The sequence below is a fragment of the Myotis lucifugus genome, unplaced genomic scaffold (genome assembly GCF_000147115.1).
Source record: "Myotis lucifugus unplaced genomic scaffold, Myoluc2.0 scaffold_1, whole genome shotgun sequence".
Taxonomy (NCBI): Eukaryota; Metazoa; Chordata; class Mammalia; order Chiroptera; family Vespertilionidae; genus Myotis; species Myotis lucifugus.
This window is the reverse complement of record NW_005871049.1, coordinates 6,254,963-6,267,424: the sequence shown is the minus strand read 5'-3', so window position 1 is coordinate 6,267,424 and position 12,462 is coordinate 6,254,963. Positions and strand designations below refer to the sequence as shown.

General features: G+C 40.4%; 1 protein-coding gene across 17 annotated transcripts in view; it reads right to left on the bottom strand.

The window, feature by feature from the left end:
- Window positions 1-12,462, bottom strand: part of LARP1B (La ribonucleoprotein domain family member 1B) — an 87,417-nt gene that overhangs the window by 30,328 nt on the left and 44,627 nt on the right. Inside the window, exon 11 of one of the 17 annotated variants that reach the window (XM_023754277.1) lies at window positions 3,269-3,425. The exons of the other annotated variants lie outside the window; for them this stretch is intronic. Within the exon in view, the coding sequence (XP_023610045.1) occupies window positions 3,300-3,425 (126 nt within the window). The 3' untranslated portion in view covers window positions 3,269-3,299. Of the gene's footprint in view, window positions 1-3,268; window positions 3,426-12,462 lie in introns of those variants that run through there. 17 annotated transcript variants of the gene reach the window in all.

The window sequence follows — 12,462 nt, the reverse complement described above, 5'->3', positions numbered from 1 at the left end:
CCCATGAACCAGGAGGTCACAGTTCAATTCCAGGTCAGAGCACATGCCCGGGTTGGGACTTGATCACCAGTGTGGGGCATGCAGGAGTCAGCTGATCAATGATTCTCTCCCAGCATTGATGTTTCTCTCTCTCTCTCTCTCTCTCTCTCTCTCTCTCTCTCTCCCTCCCTCCCTCTCTCCTTCCCTCCCTCCCTCTCCCTTCCTCTCTGAAATCAATAAAAATATATAAAAAATAAAAATAGTGAGGTACATCCTGAAATCAGGTCTCCTGATTCACTTGTCTATTCAGCAAGAAGTCAAATCTAAACAATTTATAAAGAGAGAGTGACTACATTGAGTCTCATGTTACCCGTGAGCAGAAAGTAATCTGAGGAAGTCTTTCAGAGTAAGGTATTAGGAGACAGAATTTAAAATTTTGCATTTGAAAATATATAACACAGCCCTGGCCAGTGTGGTTTAGTTGGTTGAACAGGCATCCTGTGCACCAAGAGGGTGGTAGTTCCATTCCAGGTCAGGGCATATGCCTGGGCTGCAGGCTCCATCCCCAGTAGAGGGTGTGCAAGACACAGTCAATCAATGTTTCTCTCTCATCCATGTTACTCTCTCTCCTTCTCTCTTCCTCTCTCACTAAAATCAATAAAACCACATTTTAAAAAAATACGTAACACAAGGACTAATGATGGAAATGTCTGATGCTGGCACCAGGAAAGAATTCCATAGACTGAACTTTGTTAATGCAGTCAGAATTTCTATGTAAAGCCTGAGCTGCTGCATTCTTTATATTCCTGGGTTCACCTCCATTTGTATCATTCACTATTCCTGGTCCCACCTAACCATATAGCCTCACACATGCCCAGTATTTTAGTTTTCAAAATCCTTTACAACCCTATGAAGTAGAAAAGACAAGAATGATCCCCACCCTAGGTTCAGAGAAGTTACTTTTTGGTCCAGAATTGCATTTAGTGCAACTTGCACATGAGTTGACTCTTGGTCAGGAATAGGTCCAAGCTTTGCCAAAAGGGTTCTCACTTGGTGTTCTTCTCTAGTGAAAAGAAGAATGGCTCAAGGGGTGGAGTGAGGGGAAATTTAAGGTTCTCTCCTCTTACTAAGTCAGTAGGATGCCACTGTCTCTATGAAAATGTGGCATCTCCTGCTGAACTTGAACACCATTTTCAGCTATATACCAAAGACTTCACAAAAATTAAAGTTCCTCTTACCATCTGCCACAAATACAGGCAAGGACCTGACTGTACTTGTAAGGTGGTACATTTACACCATAGAATGCTATGCAGCAGTAAAAAAGAAGGATCTCTTACCCTTTGAGACAGCATGGAGGGACTTGGAGAACATTATGCTAAGCAAAATAAGCCAATCAGAGAAACACAAGTATCACATGATCTCACTCATATGTGGAATCTAATGAACAAAATAAACTGATGAACAAAACAGATCCAGAGACACAGAAACATGGAATCTCAGAGGGAAGGCGGAGGTGGGTGGGTGGGAAGAGATCAACCAAAGAATTTGTACGCATATATGCATAACCAATGGAGCGAGGGACAAGGGCTGGCTAAAAGGGGTCAATGAGGTGAAAAAGAGGACATATGTAATACTTTCAACAATAAAAGTTTAACTTGCCGAAACCGGTTTGGCTCAGTGGATAGAGCGTCGGCCTACGGACTGAGGGGTCCCAGGTTCGATTCCGGTCAAGAGCATGTACCTGGGTTGCGGGCACATCCCCAGTGGGAGATGTGCAGGAGGCAGCTGATCGATGTTTCTAACTTTCTATCTCTCTCCCTTCCTCTCTGTAATAAATTAATAAAATATATTTTTTAAAAAAAAGTTTAACTTAAAAACATATTTGTGTACAAGTTTTATATGGACATATGTTGTCATTTCTCTTGGTCATATACCTAAAAGTGGAATTCCTGGGTTGTGTGATAACTGTTTAACCTTTTGAGAACTGCCAGACTGCATTCCAAAGCAACTGGACCATTTTATATTCTCACCAGTATTCTATGAGGATTACTACTTCTCATCTCACCAACAATTGTGTGTATTGTTTTTATTATAGTTGACCCTTGAATGACATAAGTTTGAACTGGGCAGGTCCACTTATACCTGAATTTTTTTTCAATAAGTAATATGCAGTCAGCCCTTTGTATACCGAGGTTTCACATTTGTGAATTCATCCATCTGCGGATCAAATATAGCATTTTCAATCCACAGTTTGGAATCTGTGGATGTGGGGGACCAAATGTAGGCACTTTCCTATAACATTTTATTTTAATACATTTTTATTGGTTTCAGAGAGGAAGATAGAGAAAGAGAAACATCAATGATGAGAGAATCATTGATCAGCTGACTCCTGCATGACCCACACTGGGGATGGAGCCTGAAACCTTGGCATGTGCCCTGACCAGAAATCAAACCATGACCTCCTGGTTCACAGGTTGATGCCCAACCACTGAACCAACCCAGCTGGGCCTATGCCATTTTGTATTAGGGACTTGAATATCATACAATTTGTATCCTAGAACAAATCCTCTGTGAATACTGAGGGACTGTAGTTAATTTTACACATGGATTTTCAACTGTGCAGGGATGAGTGCCCCTAATTCCTAGAGACAACTGTGTTCTCATTATAGAAGATATGAAATGGTATCTCTTGGAGTAACTTTTTAAATTGGGTTGTCTTTTGAGTTGTAAGACTCCTTTATTAAATATTATTTGTGAATATGTTCTCCTAACCTAATTTTTTAAATAGATGCTTTTTAAAGCAGTTTTAGTTTTACAGTAAAATTATACAAAAAGTACGCAGTCACTATATACTCGACACTCTCCTACACACATGGTCTCCCCATTATCAACATCTTATGGATATAACTTTTCAGTTCTTTTGGGTAAGTACCAACATAGGTGATTGCTAGATTGTATGACAAGGAATATGCTTAGTTTTTGTGGGTTTTTTTGTGTTTTTTTAAAATATATTTTATTGATTTTTTACAGAGAGAAAGGGAGAGAGAGATAGTCAGAAACATCGATCAGCTGCCTCCTGCACATCTCCCACTGGGGATATGCCCGCAACCCAGGTACATGCATGCCCTTGACCAGAATCGAACCCGGGACCCCTCAGTCCGCAGGCCAACGCTCTATCCACTGAGCCAAACCGGTTTCGGCATATGCTTAGTTTTTGTAAGAAACTGCCAGTCTTCCTAGGTGGCTCTACCACTTTGCATTTCCACTACCAATAAATGAAAGTTCCTGTTGCTCCACATCCTCCCCAGTATTTGGTGTTGTCAGTGTTCGATGTTGGCCATTCTGTCTGTAGCAGTATGTTGTTTTATTTTACATTTCCCTGATGGCATATGGAGTATCTTTTCATATGCATAACTGTCATCTTTGTCTTTTTCAGGTCTTTGGCCCTTTATTTTATTTTTTAGAGAAAGAAGGGAGAGGAAGGGAAAGGGAGAGGGAGAGAAAGAGGAAGAGGGGGGCAGAGAGGAAGGGAGAGGGAGAGAGAAAAAAAGATGTGAAACATCGATTGGCTGCTTCCCATAGGCGCCGGAGTGGGGATCTAACCCACAACCTAGGTATATGCCCTCACCAGAATATCGAACCAGCATTTTTTTTTTGTATACAGGACAACATTCCAAGAAACACACCTGGCCAGGGCTTTGGCCCATTTTTAATCAGGTTAAATTTTAAGAGTTCTTTGTATATTTTGGATAATAATTTTACCAGAAATCTTTCTGCCATACTGAGGCTTGTCTTCTCATTCTTGACAGTATCATTCAAAGAACAGTTTTTAGTTTAATGAAATCAAACACCAATTTCTTCTCATGGATTGTGCTTTTGATGTCTTATCTAGAAAAGTCACTGCCCAACTCAAGATCATCAAGATTTTCCCCAATGTTATCTTCTAATAATTTTATAGTTTTGTGTATGTCATCCATTTAGGTGTGTGGTCCATTTTGAGTTAATTTTTGTAAAAATTATAAGATCTGTGTCTAGATTCATTTCTTCCCATGTGGATGTACAGTTATTCCATCACCTTGTTGAAAAGAATATTTTCTTTATTGTATTACCTTTGCTCCTTTGCCAAAGATCAGTTCATTATATTCCAGGCTCTCTATTTTGTTCCATTGACCTATTTGTCTATTATCAGGGGTCCTCAAACTACGGCCCGCGGGCCACATGCAAATACAAATATTGTATTTGTTCCCGTTTTTTTTTACTTCAAAATAAGATATGTGCAGTGTGCACAGGAATTTGTTCATAGTTTTTTTTTTAAACTATAGCCGGCCCTCCAACGGTCTGAGGGACAGTGAACTGGCCCCCTGTTTAAAAAGTTTGAGGACCCCTGACTATTTTTTCAACAGTACCACACTGTGTTGATCACGATAGCTTTACAGTAACTCTTGAAACTGGGGAGTATCAGTTCTCTGTTAATAATGAGTTGGCTATTCTGGGTCCTGTGTGTCTCTAAATATAATTTCTGGAATCAATTGGTAGATATTCACAAAATTAATTCTTGGAATTTTGATTGAGACTGCATTGAATCTAAAGAACAAATTGGGCAGAACTGACAATACTGAGCATTCCTAAATGAAATAGTTCTCCTTTAATTTCATCAAAGTTATATTCCTCACATGAATCTTGTACATATTTTCTTAGATTTACACCTCAGTATTTAATTTTGGGGGCTGGTAAACTAAATGGTATTATGTTTTGTCCTTTCACTGTCTTTGTGGTGTCCTTTAAAGCACAAAATTTAAGTTTTGATATTTTTTCTTTTGTTGCTTATGCTATTATTGTCATACAACAAACCACTGTCAAATATGAATTCATAAAGATGTTCTTCCAGCCCTAACCAGTCTGGCTCAGTGGATAGAGCATAGGCCTGCAGACTGAAGAGTCCCAGGTTCGATTTCAGTCAAAGGCATGTACCTTGGTTGCAGGCACATCCCCAGTAGGGGGTGTGCAGGAGCCAGCTGATCGATGTTTCTAACTCTCTATCCCTCTCCCTTCTTCTCTGTAAAAAATCAATTTAAAAAAATGTTCTTCCACGTTTTCTTGCAGAGAGTGTTTGTTCTTATATTTAGTTGTTAATTTAGAGTTGATTTTTGCACATGGTAAATAACCATGTCATCTAACTTATTCTTTGGTATGTAGATATGTACTTGTATCAAGACTACTTTTTCCCTACTGAATGGTTAAGCACTTTTGCCGAAGTCAATTTATCACAGACATAGGGGTTTATGTGTAGACTCTCAATTCTTTTTCACTGATCTGTATGTCTATCCTTATACTAGTACAAGTAAGGACTGTGTATAAATACCTCAACTTTGTTCTTTTTCAAGATAGTTTTTACTATTTTGTGTCCCTTCTTGATTTTCCAAATGAATTTCAGGTCAATTTGTCAATTTCTGCAAAGATGCCAGTTAGGATATTGACAGGTTACATTGAACCTGTAGATTCATTTTGGTTGGTTACTGCTTTATGCTATGTATTTTCCCAAACTTTTCAACTTTTTGCTTTTTATTTTTTTAAATGTGGTATATGTAAATAACATAATTTGGCTGTATTTACATACAATTTGACAATATTTATTTTCTTCTAGTTATTTTCTTAAAATATATTTTAATTGATTTTTTACAGAGAGGAGGGAGAAGGATAGAGAGTTAGAAACATCGATCAGCTGCCTCCAGCATGTCCCACACTGGGATCGAGCCTGCAACCAAGGTACATGCCCTTGACTGGAATCGAATTCAAGACCTTCCAGTCCTTGGTCCAACGCTCTAACCACCGAGCCAAACCAGTCAGGGCTCTTACTTAAATATTTGAGTTTAATTCTACCACATTTGTGCTGGAGGCCTGCCCCCATTTCATACTTTGTCTTGTTCCATTTTCCCTTTATCCTAGTTTCAAGGTTATTTCCTCTAATTCTATTTTATTTTAAATCCTCATCCAATGGTATTTTTTCCATTGATTTCCAGAAAGAGTGGAAGAGAGGAAGGGGAGAGAGAGAAACATCAATGTGAAAGACACATCAATTGGTTGCTGCCCACAGACATCCTGACCAGGGCCAGGGGTGGAACGTGCAACCCAGAAACATGCCCAGGATTGGAAATTGAACCCTCAACCCTTTGTCTGTGGTCTGACACTCTAAACACTGAGCAACCAGCCAGGGCTAATTTTATTTTTCATATGGCTATCCTTCAAATGGCAACATGAATACTCTAACTATAATCAATCTTCTTTACAGACTAAAAACCTTTGACTACTATCATTTATTGCTCTCATTAATAACTTAGTTATATTAAATCTACAAGACTTAGTTTAATATAGATAACATATATTTAGATTTATTTTCATATTTATCATTTGCTTTGCAGTCCTTTATGCATCTTTGGCATCTGCTACTTTTTATAATACCTCTGCAATTTCCTTTGATGAGGTTCTGCTGGTTGCAATTGCTTATATATTTTCCTCGTACTTGAAAGCTTTCTTTCCAAGGCATACAATTACAGTATGTCAGAGATCCGTTCCTATGGCACGAGGTAACACGATTTTGATTTTTGCAGTAAGTCAGAACCCACCTATATATAAGCACCTACTTCACTCACATGGAACACATACACAGCAGTAATGAAGTAAAACAATAAAAAAAATTGTAAGATAACAATCCCTGACCTTTACTTGTGGTAAATAAATAATAAAAAACATAAAGCACATATGTACATACATCGAAATGACGGAACTTTTTTTTTTAATAAATAAATGGCTGCCTGTATAGGCTTATAGCAATTTTTCCTTGGTGTATTAATACTATCATTCCATTCTTGCATTCAACTGTTGCTGATGGTAAGTCATCAGTTAGTGAGCTGTCCAGTCACTCTTCTATCTTTGAAAGTAAATCTCCCTTTTATTTCTGACTGCTGTACTAGGTGTACCAGTTAATAATGAGGATTTTGTAATCAAAGAAAACATGATAATTTTAAGAGAAACATAAAAAGTGCTTTATTCAAAGTAATGTTCATCGCTAGCTACACATTTCCCCCATCTTAAGGTAATCTGTGGATACCATCCCAATAGAACAGTGGTCGGCAAACTCATTAGTCAACAGAGCCAAATATCAATAGTACAACGATTAAAATTTCTTTTGAGAGCCAAATTTTTTACACTTAAACTATATAGGTAGGTACATTGTTATTAACTTAATTAAGGTACGCCTGTGCCGTGTCTCCCATCGCCGGACCGACCGACACCTCCCACCTCTTCTAACGCCACTTCTTCAAAATAGACTCGCCCAGGCCGAAAACCGACTTCTGCGCATGCGCCACGAAGTTTCAATAGCACTGTACGTGCGCCCGCACGTGGTATTTTGTGGAAGAGCCACACTCAAGGGGTCAAAGTGCCCCATGTGGCTCGCGAGCCGCAGTTTGCCAACCACTGCAGAGGAATAGGTGAGAAAGCAAGTTAAACTCTCTCTCACTGAGGGTATATTTCTTGTGGGTACCAATTTACTGGGGAAAGGACTTTGGTTGGAAACCCCAGCTGTGGTTAGGCCCTATGTTTGTCTTTTACCCCTATACTTTAGGTCAGTGGTTCTCAACCTTCTGGCCCTTTAAATACAGTTTCTCATGTTGTGACCCAACCATAAAATTATTTTCGTTGCTACTTCATAACTGTAATTTTGCTACTGTTATGAATCATAATGTAAATATCTGATATGCAGGATGGTCTTAGGCGACCCCTGTGAAAGGGTCATTCGACCGCCAAAGGGGTCGTGACCCACAGGTTGAGAACCGCTGCTTTAGGTGGCTTTAGCACAGCTGATTTTTTCAAAAGCAAAACTAGTTTTAATATTCCAGTTCTCTAAGACTTTAATAACTTACCTTGAAGATCTTTAATTATTTTTAAGAAGATGCTTTTTTACAGGCCTTTAGCAGGCCTGTTTTTTTTTTTGTTTTGTTTTGTTTTGGTCTTTAGCAGTAAGGACAAGCCCAAAAGAGAAAGAGAAAGCCTATACTCACTCTTTGGTGCAGTTCAATATTGCTTTTGAATTCAGCAACAGGTGGTAATTTTTTTATGTTTTTTGTTGTTGTTGTTGTTGTTGTTTGGGGGTGGGAGTTGCAAAGTCAAATGATTGATATCAAACTATCCTATCAATTTGGCTTTCTTTTCGTTTACATCTAACTCTATTTTCTGACACATCTGATTATTCTCTCATCTTGAAGCCAGTTTTTTGCTTATACAACACTTTCCGAAACCACTTCTAAATGATCATTCATCAGGGTTTAGATCCAGGTCTTCACATTTCTATTTTTCCTCTGCCACCAATTTACCTTAAATTACCAACATCCATTACTTTAATAGCCTCTCAATTGGATTTCTTCTGCCACTCTTGTCCCCATCTAATTCATTCTCTACTATACTAACCAGAGATATCTTTTAAAAATAAAATTATGTCCTGTTGTCTCTGTAAAACCATTTAAAATACTGGTTTTAAAGTTGAGGTAAAATTCAAAAACTAACATGGCCAACAAAGCCTTGTATGATCAGGCTATATATCCATAACTGTCCTCTTACATAATACTATAAACACACTAACTTGACCAGGCTGGCATAGCTCAGCGGTTGAGCGTCGGCCTATGAACCAGGAGGTCATGGTTCAAATCCTGGTCAGGGCATACGCCTGGGTTGCAGGATCAATCCCCAGTGTGGGGCATGCAGAAGGCAGCCAATCAATGATTCAATCACATCACTGATGTTTCTTTCTCTCTCCTTCCTCTCTGAAATAAAAATATATTTTAAAAAAACACAACAAAACAAAAATAAAAACACTGACTTGCTTTTCAATTCCTTATACGACACCCTTTCTCATCTCAGAAACCTGACACTCTTCCCTCTTCCTAGAATATTGTTTACCTCCTCTGTGCATGGTTTACTCTTACTCATACTTCAGAACTGACTATAATTTTGGCTTTCTCATAGGCACTGCTTGACAACCCAATCCAAAAGCATCCTATTTGTTTTGTTGTTGTTAATCCTCACCTGAAGATATTTCCCCTGACCAAAGTTGAGGATCGGGCCTATAAATGAGGTACACGCCCTTGACCAGAATCAAACCCGGGACCAGCCACTGAACCAAAATGGTTAGGGCCTGTCCTTTTTTTTTTTTTTTTTTTATATTTTATTGATTTTTTACAGAGAGGAAGGGAGAGAGATAGAGAGTTAGAAACATCGATGAGAGAAAAACATCGATCAGCTGCCTCCTGCACATCTCCTACTGGGGATGTGCCCGCAACCCAGGTACATGCCCTTGACCGGAATCGAACCTGGGACCCTTCAGTCCGCAGGCCGACGCTCCATCCACTGAGCCAAACCGGTTTTGGCATGTTCTTTTCCTTCAAGAATACTTATCATAATCTGTGTTTAAGTACTTACTGTGGGTTTGTTTCAATGTCTGCCCTACCAATTATTTGTAAGAACCAGGCATGCAGACACACTATTATCATCTTACCATCCCAGTTCCAGGACCTAGCAGTGTCTGGCACATAGTAGGAGATTAATAAACATATGAAGATAGAAGGAAGGCCAAGAGACATATGAAAACATGCTCAAAGTCACTACTTATCTGAGAGATGCAAATCAAAACGACAATGCGGTACCATCTCACACCTGTCAGAATGGCTATCATCAACAAATCAACAAACAACAAGTGCTGGTGAGGATGCGGAGAAAAAGGAACCCTCGTGCACTGCTGGTGGGAATGCAGACTGGTGCAGCCACAGTGGAGAACAGTATGGAGTGTCCTCAAAAAACTAAAAATGGAACTCCCATTTGACCCAATGATCCCACTTCTAGGAATATATCCCAAGAAACTAGAAACACCAATCAGAAAGGATATATGCACCCCTATGTTCATACCAGCACAATTTACCATAGTGAAGATCTGGAAACAGCCTAAGTGCCCATCAGCAGATGAGTGGATTAAAAAACTGTGGTACAGCCCTAACCAGTTTGGCTCAGTGGATAAAGCGTCAGCCTGCGGACTGAAGAGTCCCAGGTTCGATTCCGGTCAAGGGCATATACCTTGGTTGCGGGCATATCCCCAGCAGGGGGTGTGCAGGAGGCAGCTGATCAATGTTTCTCTCTCATCGATGTTTCTCACTCTCCATCCCTCTCCCTTCCTCGCTGTAAAAAATCAATAAAATATATATTTTTTTTAAAAAACTGTGGTACATCTACACAATGGAATACTACGCTGCGGTAAAAAAGAAGGAATTCTTACCATTTGCAACAGCATGGATAGAACTGGAGAGCATTATGCTAAGTGAAATAAGCCAGTCAGAGAAAGATAAGTATCACATGATCTCACTCATTTGTGGAATATAATGAACAACATAAACTGATGAACAAAAACGGATCCAGAGACAGAGAAGCATTGATCACACCATCAAACCTCAGGGGGAAGGCAGGGGAGGGTGGGGGGAATGGGAGAGATCAACCAAAGGACTTGTATGCATGCATATAAGCCTAACCAATGGACACAGACAACAGGGGGGTGAGGGCATGAGTGGGGGGCTGGGGCGGCAATGGGGGGATAAGGACACATATGTATTACCTTAATCAACAAAGAAATTAAAAATAAATAAATAAAAATAAACATGAAATGATCGATTTCTCTCTAAGGAGACCCACAGGAATTATAAATAAGAAGAAGTTAGATGATAGGCTAAAACAAGACACTTACAAATAGACCCACAATGCTTAGAGTCATATAGCTCTAAGTCAGCGGTCCTCAACCTGTGGGTCTCGATCCCTTTGGGGGTCGAACGACCCTTTCACAGGGGTCGCCTAAGACCATCGGAAAACACATATATAATTACATATTGTTTTTGTGATTAATCACTATGCTTTAATTATGTTCAATTTGTAACAATTTATTTGGGGGTCACAACATGAGGAACTGTACTAAAGGGTCGCGGCATTAGGTAGGATGAGAACCACTGCTCTAAGTTTTGAATTAACTCTTTACATGGCTTTTAATTATTGTTATCTACACTTTAAAGCAAATAATCACCTACAAATAGCCCATGTTTCTCAATGTGGCATAAAAGTTCATTATTTAGAACTCTGAAAATATTTTCCTACAGGAGCAAATTGTATACAGTGGTTAAATTCCTTTGGTTAGTTCAGAATGTCTAGTCCATAATTCATTTATCCATTTTAATAAATATGAATTGAGCACTACTTTGTGCCGGGAACTGTTCTAGCACTGGAGATACACTAATGTACAAAATAAGACAAAAATTACTATCCTTATAGATCTTATATCCATGTGATCAAAACAGAAAAGAAGTGCAATATACAGAATGGTAGATGCTGAAGAACAAAGCAGGGTAGAGGGATAAGGATGAATGGAGTGTAACTTTAACCTATATTAAATTTATTTCTAGCTTTTTCTGTTCCAAAAAGGATTTAAGTTGGGTATTACTTATAAAACCTAAGTATCACAAGTAAATTAACAATGATTATACAAGGGAAGACTTTCAATGAAAAAACATTATAAAAACAAACTTCCTCTCTCACTGCAGGACAGAGAAAACTGGCTCTATGTCACTGACAAGCTACCATACCCTGAGGCAGGGTCTCCAAAAAGGCAGTGGCTAGAGAAGGGGGTGAAAACACTGATGGAAATTCCAGGAAGAAAAGAAATGAAGACAAGGAAAGCACACTTCTTATTGGTGATATGAAACTCCATGGACAGCCAGTCCCCACTATTCAACCACTAGGTGGCTGGCTTTTCTCTTTCCTATATTATAATTATACTAGAGGCCCGGTGCACAAAAATTTGTGCACTCGGGGGGGAAAGGGGGGTCCCTCAGCCCGGCCTGTGCCCTCTCGCAGTCTGGGACCCCTCGGGAGATAACGACCTGCTGGCTTAGGCCTGCTCCTGGGTGGCAGAGGGCAGGCCCAATCCCTAGGTGCAGCCCCTGGTCGGGCTCAGAGCAGGGCTGATTGGGGAGTTGGGGCGCCGCCCCCTGTCATGCACAGAGCAGGGTGGATTGGGAGGTTGCGATGCCACCCTCAGTCACGCTCAGGGTAGGGCCGATTGGGGGGTTGGGGCACCGCCCCCTGTCACACTCAAGGCAGGGTCGATGGGGAGGTTGCAGCGCCACCCCCTGTCACGCACAGAGCAGGGCCAATCAGGGGGTTGGGCGCTGCCCCCTATCATGCACAGAGCAGGGCCCATCCGGGGGTTGGGGAGCTCCCCCGTCACGCACAGAGCAGAGCCGATCAGGGGGTTGAGGAGCTCCCCCGTCACTCACAGAGTAGGGCCGATAGGGGAGTTAGGGCACCGCCCCGTCACACACAGAGCAGGGCGGATCAGGGGATTGGGGTGCCGCCCTCTATCACCCACAGAGCAGGGCCGATCAGGGGGTTGGGGTG